This window comes from Pinus tabuliformis, chromosome 5_2 (assembly GCF_031772625.1).
Source record: "Pinus tabuliformis cultivar Carrire ecotype Pingquan chromosome 5_2, CPIR1, whole genome shotgun sequence".
In the NCBI taxonomy this organism is placed as follows: Eukaryota; Viridiplantae; Streptophyta; class Pinopsida; order Pinales; family Pinaceae; genus Pinus; species Pinus tabuliformis.
This window is the reverse complement of record NC_142306.1, coordinates 612,651,761-612,675,436: the sequence shown is the minus strand read 5'-3', so window position 1 is coordinate 612,675,436 and position 23,676 is coordinate 612,651,761. Positions and strand designations below refer to the sequence as shown.

Below are 23,676 nucleotides of genomic sequence, written 5' to 3'. Positions count from 1 at the left end.
TAGTGCACTTTGATTGTGCAGGGGTTACCTATCAAGCTTGTGATTTCAATAAATTCCTGTGGAATTTTAGAGAAATTAGATCCAAAAAACCCACCTGAAAAACATCCAAAAAACCTCACTAAAAACAACTCTAATGAAGAGTATTATTATTTTCTACTATGATTTTATTAATAATTGAAATTTTTATTAATAGTTATATGTCAATTTAGTTTAAAATGTATGTATAAAAATGTAAAAATTTCATTAATCATTTTGTAGAAATATGATTAAATTAATGAACTCCACATTAACACATTTATATTATTAATTATTTTATGATTTAAAAAAAAAAATTAAAATTTCACCGATTCCCAATATGTTTTAGAATGTAAATTTTGTTATCTTTAAAATATTTTAATTTAATTATATTTTTAAGTTTTTAAAATTAAAATTTAAAAAAACAAATATTAATGTTTCTATTGGTGACAAGGTGTTTTGTTAAGGCATTGGATGGTGTAAAGGTTCCTAGTTGGAAACTTTATGGGTAAAAATCTAATCATGCTAAGGGATGATGTGGGGAGCATGATTTTGAAAACTTAAAAGATCCTCAAATGTAGAAATGAGTCTTTGGGATTAATCACATTGGATTAAAAATTTATTTATTTATCTATTTTATTTTTTTAATATTATTATATAAATTGATAATTAATCTAGTTTTCAACCAAATGTATATTGAATAGGTCAACCCTAACAAATAATATTATATAAATTAATTATTCTTACATAATATTATTATATAAATTGATAAATAATTTATAATATCGATATAAAATATTTAATTATTACATAATAGATGGTTTCTAACTAAATATTAAATAATTTAACAAACATCTCTTTATCACATATTCTTAAATAATTTTTTCTTTCCTCAGTAATGATTTCACCAATGGCTAATTTTAAACGGCTAACCCTAAACAATGATGCATCCCTACTATTTATTCTTTGAGATCAATTGATTTCTCACCTTGTCCTGAGGATGAACCACATTAGTTGGTTCGAAACCTCGACCCAATCCTACTGATGTGATTAATCCGAAAAACTGGTTTCTACATTATGAATAACAAAAGTGTGAGATCCTCAATGATAACTACTCAAACCAAATTAAATATACTAATCATCTCCATACTCACATAACTTAATAAACTATATATAAATATATAATATTTTAATTTAATTAAATATTATACTCCCGTGACTTAATAAACTATACATATAAATATATAATATTTCAATTTAATTAAATATTATTAATATTTATAAAAAAAATTGGGTTACACATTTGGAAAAAAAAGTCAGGTAACAAAATTATTAAAATTTTAAAAATTAAATTTTGATATTACTTTTTTATTTGTTTTAAATTGTTATTATTAAAGATTTATTTTCAAATTTTATATAAAGTAGGTTATACCTTTCTTACATTTATGAGATGAAAATCTATAAATTCTAATTCCATATTTATGGAAAGGATTGAAGGATATTTAACAAGCAATGACGTCTGATGACTGTGTATCCCATTGTTGATTTTACTAATATACTAATCCTCTGTATGTTTATATTTATATATGATTTATAATAAATCAACTCAGAAATGTTTTTTCAGAGAGAAATCCTTATCATATGGCCGAAGCCCACAGATTACAATAGATATGGCCGAAGTCAAGTCAGCTTGCATTTTCAATAATGACTAATGACTGCCTATCCATTGCCCTGTATCTCATTGCAAGTTCGTGTTTATATATGATTGTCTCTAGCCCCTTCAGACCCGTGATTCTTCTGTTGCCAAGCCAAAAATTGGCCATGGCTGCTATTATCACTGAAGTGGCGGCCAATACGGTCAGTAGCGCTATTTCTGCACTCATCCGACAAATGGACGATGTTATTCGGTTGGATGAGAACCGTCAGCTTCTAGAAGGGCAGTTAAATCGTATGAAGACTCTCTTACTCGATGTTAGAGATCAATTTCAAGATCGGCAAAAGACGCCCCCTCAATCTCTGCAAAATTGTCTGCTAAGGATGCAAGACGCAGTTGGAAAAGCAAGAGAGTTGATCGATTGCTCTCGAAGGCGGCAGCGGTGTATCAGTTGCCTCCTTTGCAAGCCTAAACTTTCTACAGAAATCCGAAAGTGGAAGACAACTTTTGATGAGCTCTTTCACAATCTTCAGACCGACTTCTCTGTGTTTCACAGTGCTCAACAGATTGCCTCCGCGGCGCCACAACAGGCGAATCTACTGCTTCAAGACGAACCAGACACCGGACTGGTAGGGTTGGAAATTAGATCTGCTGAGATACGACTTGAGAGGTGGCTTACAGAGGCCCCCCGCGATCGGATATTTGCTGTATATGGGATGGGTGGGGTTGGCAAAACAGCGTTGCTAAAAAAGGTCTACAACACCTACAAGGTAAGTGGTGTTTTTGATCATGTGATTTGGGTTGCAGTTGCCCAATTTTCCATTCTGGAGTTGCAGAGTCGTATGGCTTCTGCAATCAATTTAGACCTCAGTGCCTATTCTTATAATGATGTTGATTCGCGGAAGATGAAGCTGTCGGCACATCTGAGGACGAAGAAATTTTTCCTAATTTTAGACGATTTGTGGAGCGCAGTCACTCTGAAAGAATTGGGCGTGGAATTTGGCGAGAACAAAGGGAGCAAAGTTGTATTCTCTACTCGAAATAGAGATCTGATTCCAGAAATGAATGCAGACCAGTCCATGCAAATACAGCCACTGCCAAGAGAGGAAGCCTGGGAATTGTTTTGCAAAGTAGCTTTCAAAGACGGGCATGTGCCTGACGAGATAGAGCATATTGCTAGAGTCGTCGCGGAGGAGTGTAAAGGGTTGCCCTTGGCTATAAATGTCATAGCTTCAACAATGATTGGCAACCGGGCTGTAAATGAGTGGAACCTTGCTTTAAGGCAGATTCAGACTGTGGATTCAAATTTTCCAATTACTCATCCTCGACTTGATCGAGATCTGTATGAGCGATTGAGATGGAGCTACGATAGTTTACCCCATGCTCATTTGAAAACCTGTTTTCTGTATTGTGTGGTTGCTCCAGAGGACTGGTACATTCCGGTGCACATGATATCGCACATGTGGATCGCAGAAGGTATAGTAAAGAGCAAAGATGTGGACTCCTTAATGGATACTGCGCACAGCTATGTAAAGTTACTTGCAGATCGTTCCTTAATCCACATGCGAGCAGTTGGTGGATCCAGTTATTGGGGCTTTACGTTTGGACTTCACGATGTTACCCGCGACATGGCAATTTATGTGGCAGAGAGAGAGGAGAATTTTGTATCCATGGCAGGTCAACATTGCCCCAATGTTGACGCTCTTTTTCCCGACATCGAGAGTCGCGATAATTGCAGGAGGCTCTCCCTTGTTGGTAGCAATATTACGTCTCTACCAAACAAGGAATTGAGATGTCCAAAATTGGTCAGCCTATTTCTAGCACACAACCTTGAATTAAAGGAGATTCCGGAAGCATTTTTGCTTGACCTCGTCTTTCTGAGGGTGTTATGTTTAAGTAACACGGGGCTACAATTATTGCCAAAATCATTGTGGCAATTGAAACAACTTGAATTTCTTGATCTGAACTATATTCAAATTGAATATGTGCATTCAGGCATTGGCAATCTTTCAAACCTTCAGTTTTTACATCTCAGTGGATGTAAGAGGTTAAAATCATTGCCATGTGAAATGAGAGATCTCAAAAATCTCAAATTTCTGGATCTCAACGGATGTCATAATTTAGAATCATTGCCATCTGAAATCGCAGAACTCAAAGAGCTCAAATATCTGAATCTCAAGGGCTGTCGTAAGTTACAGGTGATTCCTCCTGAGATCAGACTGCTTACAAATTGTGAAATTCTGCGGTAGAGAAGAGGGACAGGTGATTCCTCGTGAGATTAAATTGCTCTCAAATTTTCGCGTTCATGTTTGTACTGGAAATTTTAATATAAAAAGGATGTGATCGTAATTTTTTTGTTAATAAAATTTTATTGTGCAAAATACATTTTTTATATAAATAAATACATTTTCAATTATATTTATATATATAATTTTTATAATTTATAAGATTTATATATCATTCTTAATTCAATTGATTTAATAATTAAAAATATGTATTTGTTAATAACAATTATAAAATCAAATCTTTCTTTGATTAGTGGTAGTCTGTTTTTTATTAGTTTTTTTGGCCCTGAAAGTAATGGAAATTTTGGTTATATTTTGAGAAAATCTGACAAGGATTTTTGTAAATCTAAGTTATAGTGGTTAAACTTCAAATTTTTAGGTCTTTTAGGTGATTTTGATGGTGCTGAATCCATTTCCACCATTAAAAACAAGATTCAAACACTGCTTTTACAAGATTTTTTGAAATTCTTTTCGAATTCCAACCACTTTTACTGACCAATTCCTCCATGTAAACGACTCCCTTTGATTATTGGAGAGATGAAACGATGTGCAATTATTGACATGTCTCCTCTAAAGAACAAAGATGTAGACACTTTAACAATTGTCTATAATGCGACTTTTTGGAAGCTTTTCTGGTGGGTTTTTCCGGTCAAAATCCGGCAGCAATTTATTGGAATCGCAAGTTTGATAGCTAGTTTCTGCACAATCAAAGCGTCCCAAGGGTTTTTCAGGGTGCTGAATCCAAATATGCAGTTAAAAAACCATTTTAAATAATACAAATCAAGATTTAACCTCAATTTTTTCCACTGGATTTCGTCACCAGAATCTCCAAAAAGTCGCATTATAGACAACTTCGACACTTTAATGATAATTCACACAACTATGTAAAGCTAGTTGCAGATTGCTCCTTATTCCAGTTGGTTTGAAGTTCACGATGTTGCACGTGACATGGAAAATTGTGTATCCATGGCAGGTCAACATTGCCCAGACATCGACGCCCTTTTCCCGCACATCGACATTTCAGGTAATTGCAAGAGGCTCTCCCTTTATAGTAGTGACGTCTCTGCCACCAAAATAATTGAGATATCGAAAAGTAAAATATGAGAGAATTGAACATATTGGTTTATAAAATGATTTTATTAATTATTTGTGTGATTTATTTTGTTTTTGAGATTGTCTTTTTAAAAGACAATTTAAATAAAAAAATGATTTCATTAAACATATAGAAAATGATGAGATTGAATTTACAAAAGTAAATTTAATGTTTTTTTTTTCAAAATGATCATTAAGAAAATAAAAGATATTAGTGTAATTAATATTTATGTTAATTATATTATGATTTAGATATATTTTACTAATATTAACAATAAATTAAAACAAAGAAGTACATACCATCTTTCCTTCTCCCCTTTAATAAATATAAGAAGATATGTTTTTATTTATTGAATACAAAGTTCATTTGTTGTCACAAGTGGGATTCTTTTCCTATTCATTTTATTTATATCTTTGATATCTTTATCACTTTAGTGATTCTATAAGGTTGTGAGCTTTGGGTTGTAGTTATTCTAGGGAAATTTTGGTAGCCTCAATGGTTAGTTTAATTGTTAGATTCTCTTACGCTAAAGTTCAATAAGGCTTTAAGAAATTGAATCTCATTAAGTTTTTTGGGGTTACATGTGAAATGTACAAAGTTGAGTCAAACATAAAAAAAAAAAAATTGTGTACATTTGGAACATCTTTAGTATGAACTATCCAAAACTCATGCATGTCTAGAATAATCTTGAGAGTTATCAATGCTTTCTTCATAGGGTGAGATAAACTAAAAAATTGTTACATTCTAGGATAAGTTTGGGAGCCTCAATGGTTAGTTTAATTGTTAGATTCTCTTATGCTAAAGTTCAATGAGGCCTCAAGAAATTAAATATCATTAAGTTTGTTTCGGTTACATGTGAAATGTACAAGGTTGAGTCAAACATAAAACTTGGTGTGGGCATTTGGAAAGTCTCTAGCATGAACTATCCAAAGACTCATGCATGTCTAGAATAATCTCAAGAGTTATCAATACTTTCTTGATAGGGAGAGATAAGCTAAAAAATTGTTACAACTTGTAAGTATATTGCATTATCTCATCTAAACCATTACATAGGGCTAAAAGAGTCTATACCAACCTAGATCCATCTTAACTCTGAATCTACCAAACACCGAGAGGGATCAAATCTCTGTGAGGTACAAACCTCTTTTTGATTGAAAATATATTTGATCTCTCTCGGTGCTTGGTAGATCTGAAGTTAAGATGGATCTAGGTTGGTTGTTAATAAATTAATATTCTTAACTAATTAGTTAGGACAAAGAGAATTCCATATTCCTGGGCCCTATATTATAGAGCAGATGAATGATATTCTGGAAATGATAGTAGATCTAGCAGAGATCAATAATATTTGTACAACATATCAATACCAAGCAATCATTTTCAGGTTCAAAGGTTTTTGCCAAAACCTGTGGATCTTTTCCAGTGGATCTTTACGAACTGGACGGTAAACTGTGAGATTCACTTATGCTCAAAGGATTTCTTCATGGTAAAATTTGGATCATTAGAGATCAGAGATTAGGTTTTACATGAGGGTCCTTGGTTCTGGGGAAACGCAGGATTATTTATCACCCCATGGTTCCCAAATTTTGATGCTAATACAATGACAGTCTCCAAAATATTGGTATGGGCAAGATTGATAACTTACCCCTTCATTTCTGGCACCCAAAATTACTGGAAGGAATCAACAACATGTTGGGGAGATATATCAAGATGGATACACAAATAACTGAAGAATCAATTTATAATTTTTCTGGGATATGTCTAGAGGTAGACCTTAGTAAAGGACTACCTGATCGTATCTTTTTGACACACGACAACCAGAGCTAGACCCAGTTCTTAGATTATGAGAACACTGCATTTAGATGTCATCTATGTCTTCAAATTGGACATCTACAAACCACATGTCCTTTGGCAAAGAAAGACCCTAAGAGGAAAAATAAACCTATCAAAAAGCCAAAGGGATGGCATTTCCCAACACCACAACCCGACAAAGAAGAGGAAGAGGAGGACTTGGGACCCCCTGTCGCTAAGGAAATCCCAAATCCACATACATCTTTAGTGAACAAAGAATTGAGTCAGCAGGGAACAGGAGGATCAGCTTCACAAAATCCAAGAGCAAAAGGTCACTCGGGCCAAGAAATGCTGAAGGAGAAGGAGATAACAGGATTCAAGCGTCCTTATACATCTAGGAGTTCAGACTCAGATAAGGAACACCCAATGCAGACAGAAGAGAACCAACTAATTATTGTAACAACCACTCATGTTCAAGGAGGATGGCAAAATGTAGAAAAGAAGAAAGGGAGAAAAGGGTGACTAAGACTTTTTTATTAGCCCCAATTTTTTTTTTATTTTTTATTTTTAGTTTTTTTGGCTTTGATTTTATGGGCACCAACTTTTTGAGTGGTGCAACTTGGGAATGCACTATGTGCATCTACGTATGTAACTTTTTATAATTAATAGAAAGTTACCATGGAATAAATAAATAAATTATAATATCGATGTAGCGATGATGTCAACATTATTATTAGATTTTATTGAAAATTATTATAAAAATATTAATATCCACAATTAATATATAAGAAGATTAATAATAAACTTATATAAGGGTAAAAATTTAAATTTGCATAGTTAAACTTCAAAAACAAAATTATTACTATGGAGTATTTAATGCCTATGGGGGATAGTTTAATTGGCCATTGCAATGTATAAAGTAATGTAAACCACAATATTTAATGTTCAAATCCCCATTGGGTCAGACCAACAAAACTAACATATATGAACTATTTAATGTATTGTTTAATGTATGTTGATGACCACTTTACCACATATATTATTAAGTTGTAAACATGCTTTGCTATAATACCATGGGTCAATACCATGACTTATCCAAAAATCGTAACTCATTCACAATCAAAATAATTTATACATATTTTATTTTATAACATTTTTTAAATTAAATCTAAAAGCAAACGATTATAATTACTTTTGACATATATTTGCAATGTTCCACCGAGTTTCCGGGAAGAGGAAATGCGGGAGCGAGGATACGCACAAGGGGGGAGTATATAAGCAACCCCAAATTCTAGGGATTTTTCGGGGAAATGGGGGAACGTCATAGTCATAAAAATTATAAAATTATAAATTATTAAAATTTTAATATATAAAAATAAAGAAATAAAATCCCAAAAATATGTGAATAACCAAATAGAAAATCTTAATAATTATGAAATATACATATAAAGACTAAATATGATCATCATTACATATTATACTATTATCATTTGACATTTCTGCATTGCAAATCTAAAAGTAAATTACTAAATTGAATCCATCATTTGACATTATGCAATGTTCCTTCTAAATTCATCATATGGCATGATGAAAGGTACATCTAAATTAAATTAATAAATTCATCATTTGACAATTGAAATTATGCAATGCACATCAAATTTTCAAAAACGATAAAAAGTAAATTCATCATATGACAATGACATTGACATTATGTTGAAGTCTAAAATAGCCATAAAATACTAAACTAAATGTAAACATAGAAAGCACTGAGTAATGAAATACTAGTAAATTTCTCAAAAAATACTAAATAATACTAATAAATTTTAGCCCAAGGGTGAAATTTAAGGAGTTTTTAATTTTAGAGGGGCGAAATTTTTATAAAACACCCATTTTGTAACGCCTCGCAGGTCCGTGCGAAGGCGCGCGCCCCTCCCGCTTGAAAATCGACTGAGTATTGAAGAGCGAGCACTCCAAACGACGAAGGCACGAGTTAAAGTGTGCGCGGCTGTGAAAGGGTGCTCGCTCGTTTATAAGGCGGACAGGCAGCTCGCCACACAACAAGCCGACCAAGGTATGCATTATGCGTCGGGGCAAGCCGACGACAATTGGCACGAAGGTTGGGTGTTCTAATTGTAAAAGTAAAGGTCGGTCGCATGGAGGATGACGTACCAAGAGTGCGTATATATACTTGAAGACGCACGTTCATTTGGCATGGAACTCATCTTCGCTCATCTCATACGCACAGAGGTAAAAGGCTTGCGCAGTTTTGGAGGAGGATACGCATACCTCATGCGTAGGCCAGCCTAAGTGCGAGGTGGAAGTACCTTGGGGTTTGAGGTGCGAAGGTTCAAGTTGCAAGTGCAATTTTATGCAAGATTCGGTAGGAAGGACGAGTGACCCGGGTGAGCACTCCTTCTTATGCAAAGGTGCATAAAATGATGTAAAAGGTTGTTCTATGCCTTGTTGCAAAATTATTCGAAGTATTGGCTTGGAGTTTGCCAAGCATTACTTGTGTTGTAATATTGAAGAAGCTGTTATAATATATTGTTGGGCAGACTTTCTGGGAGTTGCCCCTCCCTTTGTACTTGCTTATTGTTGATGTTCTCGGTTTATTGTTCATGAGAATGGTCTTCACTAAAGTATAAAGGATAATGCTTTATTCAGTTGCAAAAACATAAGCTAAGTATGTTCATGTTGAAGTAGGCGTAGTCCACGGGTGTTAGTATTGTTAAAAAGAAAGCGCTCGGTGGTGCCGCACCTCGCTACAAGCGGTTGGAAGATCACCGCAGGTGTAGGGGCGTGACAGTTGGTATCAGAGCTCGGTCAGAGCTGGTGAGCAAGGGTGGCTCGTGACAGTGACAAGAGTACTTGCAGGTGAAGGAGACCGTTTCACACGAAGTGGAACAGGGGCCGGTTCAGGTTGCAGGTGACTTGGTAAAGATGTCTATCTTGCAGAAATTGGGTTATGCATCCTTCGAAGAATTCGAAGGGAGTCTGCTTGAAGAGTCAAAGGAAGTAAGACAAGGATTTGCGGAATGTGGCAAAAGGTTGTCCAAAACAAAGGATGCTCTTCGTGCCTTGGTCAAGGAAGGGATTTCTGACAAGAATAAGGAGGAAGCCTATCAACTTGCAAAGGAAGTGGACTTGATTGAAGCAGAACTCAAGGAGCTCGAGATAAGACAGAAATTGAACCAAAAGAAGTGGGATTGCCTAGCTTTTGAGGTGAGGCATCTCCTAGCCTTGAAGAGGAAGGCTGAAGCTGAGAAAGAGCTTCTTCAACCCGGTTGGGCAATGGAGCAAGGTAAAGTTGCAGATTGTGCCATTAAGGAAGAGGAAGCCGTGATGATCAAAGATGTTGAAGACATGACTACGATGAAGGATGAACTTGAGGATGATCAAGTTGAACCAGGATCGTGCAGTTTGTCAACATGTATGGATGAGGTCACTCACATGGAAGAGCCTCATGATGATGAAGTAAGTGATGATACTTGTGTTTCATTTGGGCATTTGGGAGATGGGCCGTGTGCAGGAAAGGGCAAAGCCAGTTTGCCAATGCTAGGGAGGATCTCACCATGGATGACTATGATGGAACCTTGTATGGAGAAGCAAGGATTGTCAACTATTGCAGGGCTTGTTGGGGCTACTTGTGACCTTGTGATGAAAGGTGCAAGGACCCGGAACAAGGATGGAACTTGATGATCGTTGTGGATGATTGGGTCATGCTTTAGCCACATGGAGAATTGGCTAAGTGCCCGGCATGACTCATGGACAAGTTAAGGAGGGCACGCACTTGTGATGTTTTGGGTGGACTTCTCATGGCCGAGACCAAGAGCGAGTCTTAATGGACACTTTGGTGGAGGAGCTATGATGAAGGGACTCATGACATAATGATGAGATGGTTGGGGGACCGAGTTCACTAAACCGAAGATCGAAGACTTGGATGAGATGGCCAGATGTTGTGATGTGTCTACTTGGTCGGACTACATGGGCAGCTTAGTCATGGACATCAGGTTGGAGACTTGAAGACATGGAGCATGGCAGACCTATGCAAGGACATTGTGTGGAAGCACTTGTAGAGATGTCAAGGGACATCCAAAGAGGAGTGCTAGGGCAGGAATGTTATGCAGGAGGACTTGCTAGTGTGACATGGGGACTTGAGGATGGCACATTGCAGATGATGAAGAGGACTTCATGGACCTGAATGGGGCACATCAAGAGTTGATAAGATTGGAAACTTGAGGATGGCACATTACAGATGATGAAGAGGACTTCATGGACCTGAATGGGGCACATCGAGAGTTGATTGAAGACTTGGATGGACTTGTGAGCAGCTATGGAGCATTCCTACTACATGGGGAGCTGAGGCATCTTGTATGCTTGCTGAGGTGTTGGTTGGGGATGGTTTATGGAGCTCATGAGGACATGAGATTGTTGTGACTTTTAGGGACTTCATGTATGGTGGACTTAGAGGATCTAATGCATTGAGGAGCTGAGGTCAGGTGACTTTGATGCAGTATGGGATGCATACTTTCAAAGTACATGTATGGGCATGGCTTGGAAGAGTGACTTGATGTAGAGGATCGGTATGAGGCACTTTGGAGTGATGGAGTTACAACGATGATGATGATGATGCTTTGGTGATACACTTGAGCATGGGTTGAGCCGAGACTCAACTACTTTCTACACATGGGAGCTGATTTGATCGAGGATCATGGGCAGCACATGGATAGATGAGACAAGTGCATACTTGTTTCTATGGAGACTTGAGGATGGCACATTGCAGATGATGAAGAGGCTTCATGGACCTGAATGGGGCACATCGAGAGTTGGTTTGAGGAGATGGTCTCTTCACATGGAGGAGGCACACATATGGACAACATGTTGCAGATGAGATGGATGGAGTTTCCATGGACCTGAGCATGGATTATGAAAATACATACTTTGGTATGGGGAGCTTGGTGGCAGTGGTCACTAGGCCGAGACATAGTGGAGAAAGAGTCTCTACATATGTTGCAAGGATGTTTGCCTTGCGAAGAGGAGTTCACATCACAGATGAGTGATGATCTTGGTGGATGGCTACCGAGATGGTATGTTGTCGAGGACGACAACGATTTCCAGTGGGGGAGAATGTAACGCCTCGCAGGTCCGTGCGAAGGCGCGCGCCCCTCCCGCTTGAAAATCGACTAAGTATTGAAGAGCGAGCACTCCAAACGACGAAGGCACGAGTTAAAGTGCGCGCGGCTGTGAAAGGGCGCTCGCTCGTTTATAAGGCGGACAGGCAGCTCGCCACACAACAAGCCGACCAAGGTATGCATTACGCGTTGGGGCAAGCCGACGACAATTGGCACGAAGGTTGGGCGTTCTAATTGTAAAAGTAAAGGTCGGCCGCATGGAGGACGACGTACCAAGAGTGCGTATATATACTTGAAGACGCACGTTCATTTGGCATGGAACTCATCTTCGCTCATCTCATACGCACAGAGGTAAAAGGCTTGCGCAGTTTTGGAGGAGGATACGCATACCTCATGCGTAGGCCAGCCTAAGTGCGAGGTGGAAGTACCTTGGGGTTTGAGGTGCGAAGGTTCAAGTTGCAAGTGCAATTTTATGCAGGATTCGGTAGGAAGGACGAGTGACCCGGGTGAGCACTCCTTCTTATGCAAAGGTGCATAAAATGATGTAAAAGGCTGTTCTATGCCTTGTTGCAAAATTATTTGAAGTATTGGCTTGGAGTTTGCCAAGCATTACTTGTGTTGTAATATTGAAGAAGTTGTTATAATATATTGTTGGGCAGACTTTCTGGGAGTTGCCCCTCCTTTTGTACTTGCTTATTGTTGATGTTCTCGGTTTATTGTTCATGAGAATGGTCTTCACTAAAGTATAAAGGATAATGCTTTATTCAGTTGCAAAAACATAAGCTAAGTATGTTCATGTTGAAGTAGGCGTAGTCCACGGGTGTTAGTATTGTTAAAAAGAAAGCGCTCGGTGGTGCCGCACCTCGCTACAAGCGGTTGGAAGATCACCGCAGGTGTAGGGGCGTGACACATTTGATATAGTTAACTCAACTTTTATTTAAAATATAATTATTTTTTTCATTTTAGCCCCCCAAAAAAGGGCGGCTAAACCATGCAAAACTCATTTGGCCCGATTCGCCTGGGTTTTGGAGGTTAAATTATTGCAAATCACCCGACTTTCTGCTCTGAGAGGTTAAATGGCTAAACCATGCAAAACTCATTTGGCCCGATTCACCTGGGTTTTGGAGGTTAAATTATTGCAAATCACCCGATTTTCTGCTTTGAGATGTTAAATTCTTGTAAATCGCCCATTTTCTAGTTTGGGAGGTTGTTAAATTCTTGCAAATCGCCCATTTTCTGGTTTGGGAGGTTGGATTTGCTACACTCCGGTGCACATTATATCACACATGTGGATTGCAGAAGGTATAGTAAAGAGAAAAGATGTGGAAACCTTAATGGATACTGCTTACAGCTACGTAAAGTTACTTGCAGATCGTTCCTTATTCCAGTTGTGAGCAGTTGGTTGATCCAGTTATTGGGGCTTTACATTTGGAGTTCACGATGTTGCGTGCGACATGGCAATTTATGTGGCAGAGAGAGAGAGGAGAATTTTGTATCCATGGAAGGTCAGCATTGCCCAACATCGACACCCTTTTCCCTGACATCGAGACTCACGATAATTGCAGGAGGCTCTTCCTTTTTGGTTGCAATATTACGTCTCTACCAGACAAGGAATTGAGATGTCCAAAATTGGTCAGCCTAGTTCTAACCCACAATGAATTAAAAGAGATTCCGGAAGCATTTTTGCTTAACCTCGTCTCTCTAAGGGTGTTATGTTTAAGTTACACGGTGCTACAATTATTGCCAAAATCATTGGGGCAATTGAAACAACTTGAATTTCTTGGTCTGAACTATACTCAAATTGAATATGTGCATTCAGGCATTGGAAATCTTTCAAATCTTCAGTTTTTACATCTCAGTGAATGTAAAAGATTAAAATCATTGCCATGCGAAATGAGAGATCTCAAAAATCTCAAATTTCTGGATCCAGCGGATGTCATCATTTGGAATCCTTGCCATCTAAAATTGCAGAACTCAAAGATCTCAAGTATCTGAATCTCAAGGGCTGTCGTAATTTACAGGTGATTCCTCCTGAGATCAGACTGCTTATAAATTGTGAAATTCTGCGGTAGAGAAGAGGGACAGGTGATTACTCGTGAGATTCAATTGCTTTCAAATTGTCAAATTCTAAGATATAGAAGAGGAGTCTGTTTGTACTATGAAATTTTAATATAAAAAGCATGTGATTTATAAGACTCATGTATCATTTTTAATTCAATTGATTTAATAATTAAAAATATGTATTTGTTAATAAAAAATATAAAGTCAAATCCTTCGTTGATTATTGGAAGGATGAAACGATGTGCAATTAGCTGAAACCCCAAAGTCTCGGCAACGAGCAGAGTTATTTTATTTTATTGAGGTGGTGCAATAATTCCTTTGCTCGTTAACGAATAGAGTCATGATTATATAGTTATTTTTATTTTATATGGTTCACTATACTGATTTGGTATTAGCTAAGTATCCAAATAACATGTTTTTATTTTTGTTTTTTTTAAATGTGGTTTATTGTATTGATTTAGTATTAGCTATGTACATGAATAACATTTATATGTTATTTTGAGGAATCTAAGGAATCAAGATAGATAACTCACAAATAATATCTACATGTTATTTTGAGGAATTAAGATAGATAATGACATTACAGATAAATATGTCATAGTCTGAGCTTGTAACCCCAATGAGGAGGAAGACAATAGACCATCCCCACCACACGACCTACACTAGCTTGACATGATGTGTAAATTGAATCTCAGGAATCAAGATAGATAATAGCCTGAGCTTCTAACCCCAATGAGGAGGAAGAAAATAGACCATCCCCACCACACAACCTACACTAGCTTGACATGATGTGTAAATTGAATTTTAGGAATCAAGATAGATAATTATATTATAGAAAAACATGTCATAGCCTAAGCTTCTAACCCAAGACAACAAATCGCCCCCACTACATGACACATGATGTGTATTACTCATGAGAATACTTCCACTAAATCACATTCAAACTTTTTGGGTCTACCCATTTTAAACTACTTAATGTGGTTCATCATAAGAACAAGATATGTGAATAAGAAAATAAACATCAGAGATCAGAGACCATGGTGAAGATGGTACAAAGGAGGACGATTTGTAACTATCCATCAAGTAGTGTAATTATGGAGAAGAGGTGTAATTATGGACGCAAAGCATAAAGCTTGGGTGTTGTGATGGTACAAACATGGCTGAGATGTAACTATTTGTCTGATCATGTAATTATGAAGAGGTGTAATTATGGACCCACAATAGAAAGCTTGGGTGTGGTGGAGAGGATTTAAACGGTTATTTGATTTTTTATTTTTTATTTTTTTTATGTTATAATTTTATTATATGGAAAAATATATTATTTTTATAATATTAATTTTACTTTTTAAAATTAATATATAAATAAAATAAAAAATTATATTAATTTTCTGTATATTTTTTAAAATTAAATGTATATTTATTTTTAATTTGAAATTATTTTAAAAAGAGAAATATGATAATATAATAAAAGATATAGAATTAAATATAATTACAAGAAATAAATAAATAAAATAAATGTAATTAAAATATATTTGTAAAAGAAAAACCTAAAAAATATATATGATTTCATCAAGTTGAATGTATTAATGAAAGTATTTAGATATGTTTGTTAAGCGATAAATAAAATGATTTTGTTTTGTAATGTAAAAATTATGTCTATAGTATTAATATTTATATTTTTGCATAAATTCAAAAATAATTTTCAAAATTTCAATAAATATTATTTATAATTTCGGATTGGCTACGGAAGTTTGATGGCACATAATTCCCATGGTGGAGGGTGTTTTATTTTCATTTTTTCTAATGCCTAACAATTCATTTTAAAATTAAAATAATTTTGTGAGTGGTCATTGCGTTGGTGAGTGCTCTGGACACTGCCACTGTTATGTTAGCGCTTTGCTTAATGATGTGAGAATTGATGTTGTTGCAGGACACTGTTATGTTAGTGCTCCCTTCAATGATGTGAGAATTGATGTGGTTGCAGGTTGTTTGCATTGCCCCTCGAGGGGCTGAACAAATGTTGAATTAATATTATTATGTTTCCTTGTGTGGAGGACGAAGTATGTGCAAGAGAACTGGGGTCCTTTGCATAGTGAGTGTTGTGATACTGATGAATGATGAGGTAATTGGTACGGTTTCATTGTGTGGAACTTTACTATGTGGAGGACGGAGTAAGTGTGGGAGAACTGAGGCCTTTTCCATAGAGGAGGGTGCCCTGACACTAACAGGGGTGGAGAGGGAGCTAGTATCATTTTTTTAACAATTATCCTAATCATTGGACTATAAAAGCTAGTATCATGTTTTCAATCTATGTGACATGTGGTTCCAGGGCACTATTATGTTAGTGGTTTGGTCAATGATGCGAGAATTGATGTGGTTGCAGGTTTTTTGCATTGGTCCCAGGGGGGAGGGGGGCTGAACAAATTTTTAATTGATATTATTAAGGAGTATGTGTGGGAGAATTGAGGATTTTTTGCATAGAACAGGGTGCTAAATAAACTGTGTTTTCAATCCATGTGAAGGAAAAGTGTTGTGCGGTAAAACAAATGTGTGGAAGGCTTTGTGTGAGGTTTGTTAAAATAATAAATATACAAGTCTCTTTTTTAATTATTATTTAGGAATGTTTTTCGCAACTATGGAAGTAGTTGTGTGAAAGGAACTATGTGAAGGTGGTTATGTGAAGCTGGTTGTTCGGAGGTAGCATGTGTGGAGTTTTGAATATCAATGACTGATCGAAGGGAGTTATTGAGTGTGTAAGTAGTTGTGCGGATGGTGTTGTGCATAGTAGGTTGTGCATGTGTGGATGTTATGCGAAAGTTTATTAAAATAATAAATATACAAATCCCATTTTTAATTCTTATTTAGGGATGTATTTCACAATGTATGATCATTAATTAATATTAGTTTCAAATGTCAATGAATGAGGGCATTATTGAGTGAAAAAGTAGTTGTGAAGGGAATGATCATAATTTAAGGAGGCTATAAATTATGATCATAGCCTCCTTAAATTAAAATTTCATTCTACACGAAGACTCCTCTTCTTTAATGTAGAATTTGACAATTTGACAACATTATAATTTCAAGAGGAATCACCTCCAATTGACAATAGATCATAAGATCCAGATATTTGAAATCATTGATTTATGTGATTCCAAATGGTAATGCTTTTTTAATGAAGAGATCCCTTGATATTCAAAAAATTGAGAATTTTGAGAGCTCTCATTTCACATGGAAATGATTGTAAGTTTATGTATCCCTTGAGATGTAAAAATTGAAGGTTTTAAAGATTGTGAATCCCTGAATGCACATCTACAATTTCAGTATAATTTAGACAAAGAAATTCAAGTTGTTTCATTTTCCACAATGATTCTGGCAATAATTGTAGCCTCATGTTACCTAAATCTAACACCCTAAGAGACAGGGGGTAAAGGAAAAATGCTTTCGGAATCACTTCCAATTCAAAATCGTGTCTTAGAGTAACTAGTTTTGAACATCTCAATTCCTTTGGTGGCAGAGACATCATATTACTACTATAAAGGGAGGGCAACCAATATTTAATAGGCCATAGGCCCATTAATGCGGTTGGGCTATATATGCCCACCGCTAGATAATGTACTTGTTTAAATCTAACGGTGGGCATATACAACCCAACCACATTAATGGGCCTATAGACTGGGAAATATGTATTGCCTAAAGGGAGAGCCTCTTGCAATTATCGCAAATGTCGATGTCAGGGAAAAGGGCGTCGATGTCAGGGAAATATTGACCTTCCATGGATACACAATTCTCCATGTCACACGCAACATCATGAATTCCAAACCAACTGGAATAAGGAACAATCTGCAAATAACTTTACATAGTTGTGTGTAGTATCCATTAAATTGTCCACATCTTTGCTCTTTACTATACCTTCTACAATCCACATGTGCAACATAGTGTGCACTGGAATGTATCAGTCTTCTGCAAACATCACACAACACAAAAAACATGTTTTCAAATGAGCATGGGGTAAACTATCGTAGCTCCATCTCATTTGCTGACACAGATCTTGATCAATGTGAGGATGAGTACAGTACGTTGACTCATTCCTTTTGACTTTGAAATTGGAGTCAGTGGATGTATGAGGGCAATTATCACTGGCACATGGACCATAGACTATTGAACCATAGATTATTGTATTATTAGTTTGTTAATATAACAAAGTTGGATTGTAAAAATTTGTAAAAAGTTGTCTATATTTGTCCATGTGTTGATTTACTATTGTATATTATTATACTATGCAAAGTAGCCTTGTTGTGATACTTGGATTGGTAACATCAATGATTTAAGATTCTATCCTAGACTCTAGTATCACGTAAAAACAACATAGTATCAGAGTGACTTTGAAGGGCTAGTGAATTAGAGTGTGCATTGTGAAGCAGCTCAAAGGGAGCTAGATTATCTAAAGCATGGAGCAAAGGGTTCAAATGAAGTCATGGAGATGTGGTCTTGAATAGCATGGAAGTGAGATTGACTGGGAGTTTTGGTGGATTAGTGGAGAACCTGGTGAAAAACAATTTTTTGTAGGGTAGGTGGTTGATCATGAACTTCCTCTGACTTTCCATGGATTTTTGGGAAAGCTCGAGGATTTATTTGACATGGATGATATTGGTTTGATCGAGATTGCTTCATGTGATGGAATGGAGATTGGCAGACTAGTTTCTTCATTAGATCGTGATGTTGCATATCTGAGAGTGGAGGGTGTGCACAGGTGGTGTTTGATCCAGGAGGATGAGTGCTAGTAGGATTGAGTTGGGTTGATGATGGAACATGTTCCACTGCAACTTAGACTGGCCTTGTAGGACAAGAGGTCAGTAGTAGATTAAGTCATTGGAGACCATGTAAACTCAGAGGGAGTCTAGCTTTAGAGGGAGTAGCCCTATGGAAGTGTTTAGGTCTTCAGGTTAAGATGAGATGATGCAAAGGAACTATCAATATTACAAGGTTAATTGTACAAAGTATACTGCAGTGATGGATGCCATATGGGCTAGTGTCGTCGGTGATGAAGTTGATGGAGACTTCCTAGTGTTGGAGGTACCTCCCTCGCTAAGAGGAAGTGTTGATATTTGTAGCTTGAGAGGTACTCCAAACCCTAGGATAGTGGGTTTTGGAAGAACTGGCACACAAAAGTGACTTGTGGATAAAGAACCCATGTCTGTGGACTTTGTACCCAAGCTTGTGGGTGTGGAACCACCAAGAGAAACCATGGTTTGACACAGGGAGGTGAAGGGGCAACCATAGAGGAGCTAGGGGCCACTTCAAGCACTTAAAAAGGACGTATCAAAATGGAGTTGTGAATTTTTATATGTGGTTGTGGGTTAATTTGTCAAGGAGAGCAAGTCGGCTAGGGCTAGATTATCCCTCTTGATAGTTCATTGGGAGCCACATGTTCACGATGCTCCTAATGAAACTGTAAAGCTTTGAAATATTAGTATATACAAAGCCCTCATTAAAGAGAAGAAGCAGTCATATATTAATAAGAGACAAGAGCATCTTATTCACCTTTCTAAAGTTGCACCCAAAAAAATTTGGCGGATAGTGCTTGTTCGTAAATCTAAAGATAATCATTCAATCCCTTTAGAAAAGTGGGACATATTTCTTAAGACATTGTATGACTCCCCGTACACCATGGGCAACATCGTTAGCCTTCCTATTAAGGAAGATATATTTTCTCTTGAGGACTCAAGAAAAGTGGGACATCTATGTCACACGGAAAGAGTTGATAGTGCGGACACAACCAACCTCCCTAGAAGCCTAAGACTTTCTAGTGACAAACAAGACAAATAGGAGCAATCCTTCTCTAAATATGCATTTATACTATGAGAAATCAAGTGTTTTAGATCTTACCTGTAACCCAACGCTGTTGTATTAGTCCAGCTTCGTTGATCCGGATGAGCTCCTCCTTCTCTTCGAAACCTGCATTCACTAACAATCAAACGATTAAATAGCACCTGAATATCACATAAAATAAAACACATTTAACATATAGACCAAGGAGTATATGAAACAACTCATAAATAAAAAATTGTTGAGAAGAATGGACTTATTTGTATTAAAAGGTAACAAAAGAAACCATTACAACCTGAGCCTTGGTGTTGTGCAAGTTCCTCCCAGGGTCCACAAGAGTCCTCCTTTACTCTGATCAGCTCACCCACTTCCAAATACAACAAGTAAAGATGGTAATCTCTCCTCACAAGCTTATACAAGGAAGTCCTAATTCCAGCAGCATCTACCCTTAGGAATGTTCAGCTTTCAACCTCTCCTCCCTCTGGCCCAATGCATGTATTTATAGTGCTGTAGAAGAAGTTAATCAGGTCCACCATCAATGGGATAAGCCCCTCTTTGGGTGGGTTAGCTCCCCTCTTGATGGGATAAGTTCCTCTTCTATAGGGATACATGAACCATCTGGAGGCGCTTCATACATGTCAAACAAGCTTCTAGAATGCTCTAGAAATGACCACAAGTGACTTTTTAAAGATGAAACTCGCGCCTTTTGACCTTTACAGGGGTACGCACCCACCCCTTTACATACAGAGCGTACAAGTACGCAGGTATTGTGAACTTGGGTTGCGTACACGCAGGTAAGGCTGAGAGAAACTGCGTACCCAGAGATAATTGACTTTAAATGACTTTTCTCTCTTTCTTTGAGTTTGACATGGAAAGCAGAGGCATGAGACTTGCCAAGGACGATAGTATGACAGTGGATGGAGCCATACTAACTGCAAATAGTCATGGTGACATTTTTTAGTGTAACAGATTGCCCCCTAAAGTGCGAAGCCTGTAGTAGATTAGGGTTTTATATGATCTAGGAAGGGTGAAGTACTTTATCATTTCAAGGAGTATCTTGCGGAGAGCCTGGTCAGAACCTGCAAATATTCAACACAAAATACATATATAAGATGATATCATCGCTAAGGTAGGCATTCCCATACTCAGATTGAAAACTTTAACTAACAATCTAACTACTGCTCTGATACAGGAATGATTTTGCAGTACATCACAATTATAGACTTTTGTAGACACAGTATGGACGCAGCCACCTGTTTATGATCAGTCTACTATATAATGAATACAAAACTCCTCGCAGCCTGGATGGTGGAAACTAGATCTAGGGTCTTCATTTCTACTTCCTGAATTGGTACGATTCTATCCATGTGAATAAATGAATCGATGTCGAACATGGCAAAAACCACTTGATTACCAGTCGATGATGTAAACTGTTAACAAGTGTGAGAGAGACCACCAGTGATGTCAATGGTTCTCAAAGTACCCAGTACAATCCATGAAATGTGAATGAATGAGTTGATGTCGAACACGTCACAGAATCCTTTGATCGAAAGTCAATGATGTAAACTATCGTCAAAGGCGAGAAACCTGCCATTGATGCATGCAGACCTCAAGGTACTGACGATCTCTAAGTCATCTTTCTAGATAATGTGCTGATGTCGATAGAAAGCGACCCGTTGCAGGCAAGCCCACAACACGAAATCATTGTTCAAGTTGAAGAAATGTTGCTGTAAGGACTGACTCAGGGATGGTCAAAATGGATGACAAGTATTTTGCATATGAATGGTTTATTTGCAGAGACCTCTTGAACACATAACGACACGACAGATGGCTTGGTGACGATTGACCCAAAGTTAATACCCAGAAACGGTTGAAGTTTTTCAAAGTGGTTTGATCAACTTTAAGGCAAAGGATTTCCCAACCCAGGTGAATGAAAAGTGTCGTGTTCAAGAGCGGTGATAAGGTTCTTCTGTAACAAAGGATAACAAATAGGTTCATTCTTCTCTCTTTTCCCCCACCATGGCAAGTACCTCTTTATTTTTTACAAGCTTGAGGAGGATAACATATGCTTGATTATAAGCTCATCCTTCGGATGAGTCCAACTTAGTTTAGATTCGGACCCTAAGAAGGAGTGGCCCGTTCCTGTTTGTAATCGAACAGGTCCTTTACTGTGAAATTTTAACGAGTCCAGTATAGGAGAAACTTGGCGTTTTTCAATTTTAGAGAGTCTGAAAAAACTAAAGAAGACTCCAAGGTGAACTTTTTCGTAAATTTGTGTCTCCCAAGCCCGAAAAAGTATAAAATAATACCCGAGAGAACCGCTTGATCTTGCGACCAAGGAGTACTTTCATGTTTAGTGCCGTTGACCTGAAAAGTAAAAAGCGATCAAGGACACGTCGTTTTATTTCCAATATCGAGTTTGAAACGACAAAAACCCGGCAATCTTTTCGTGTTTTTACGGTCAAAAAAGGGCTATAAGAGGACCGTCTTTTAATTCCGTTTTAACGAGTGTAAAAGAAACGCTCGGCAATCTTTTCATGTTTTAGGAGTCAGAAAAGGGCTTAAAAGATGACTCTGATGTCTTGGTTTGTGAAAAATGATGATTTTACCCTAAAGTCCTTTTGTCCTGCACAAAAACAACACATTACTCATACCTATTTAAGATGGGCAAAAATACATTGAAAAATATCCTTTCATGGTGAAAAATAAACAAACTTGGCATTCATTTATCCAAAAAACCTATAAAAAGACTTTTTACCATGTCATTTTTACCATTTTACTGTTGAGGGTGAGAAAAGGGCTTTTGACAAGAAACTTCCCGTGGACTTTGCGGAGAATCCGACCGTCGGAATCGAGCGCCGTCTCTTTCAGGTATTTCACAACATCCTCCTCTTCAATTTCATCCATTTAGAAATTCATTTTAAGTTTTAGTTTGATTTTTTGGAGGGTTTGGGGTTTTAGGGTACGCTTTTCGGGGTACGCAGGTGCCCCATGGGCGACCTGCGTACCCTGACATTTTCGTTAATGGGAAAATGGTCGGAGTACGCAGCCCACCCTCAGAACAGCTGCGTACCACCGCTCTTTTTCTGAACGCGGGGTGCGTACTCCGCACAAAGCGGATTTTCAAACCCCAAACTCCAAATTTAACCAACCAAATTTTGTTTAATGAATTCTAATCATTGTTTTTTGGTGTGTAGATCACCCACCATGCTAGATTGGCGTGAAAGAGAACACGAAGACGTCGATTTGGCCGCAATAGGTCATCAACCTTCCATTGATGCTTTAAGGGCATGCGGTCTCTACAAGTACTGGGCCATACCTGGCATGAGGGCCCAGGTGCCATTCTTAGAGTGGCTGGTTGAAAGGTGGAACATTCAGGATCAATGTTTCTACATCGGAGAGCACCAGCTCGAGATAGAGCCCTCCGACATATATTTTCTCACTAGCTTGCCTAACAGGGGCGAGCAACTGTCTCTATTCGGGACTAGGCTGGGTGGCCAATCCCTTGCTAGTCTCCGGCTAGAGTGGTGCAACAATCAAAACCAGGAGAAGGGGATAGAAATCAAATACATATCCCGACCTGAACTTATGGTAATTGCCTTTACGGTTACCATACTTTGCGGTGCGGCCGCTTTGCACAATGCCACCGGGTCCCAAATGCGGATGGCTATAGATTGCTTCCGAGGCACCATTTTCAACTGGTGCGATGCTGTGTTGGCCAATATGAAGGGCCAACTGACTAGGGCAAAGAACGGACAATTGAAGACCTTTGGATATGGGCCTTTAGTTGTGAGCTTTGCCCTAGAGAGAGTTCCAATGCTG

General features: G+C 37.5%; 1 protein-coding gene across 1 annotated transcript; it reads left to right on the top strand.

Annotated features, from left to right (window-relative positions):
• Positions 1-1,831: 1,831 nt before the first annotated feature.
• Positions 1,832-3,999, top strand: LOC149160515 (disease resistance protein UNI-like). The gene has a single exon (XM_089434802.1). It carries the CDS (start codon positions 1,837-1,839, stop codon positions 3,916-3,918), a length of 2,082 nt encoding a protein of 693 aa, XP_089290928.1. The 5' UTR covers positions 1,832-1,836; the 3' UTR covers positions 3,919-3,999.
• The last annotated feature ends 19,677 nt before the right edge of the window (positions 4,000-23,676 follow it).

What these genes read in the sequence shown, in the direction of transcription:
- LOC149160515 (XM_089434802.1), top strand. Translation starts at nt 1,837, where the DNA reads ATGGCTGCTATTATCACTGAAGTGGCGGCCAATACGGTCAGTAGCGCT.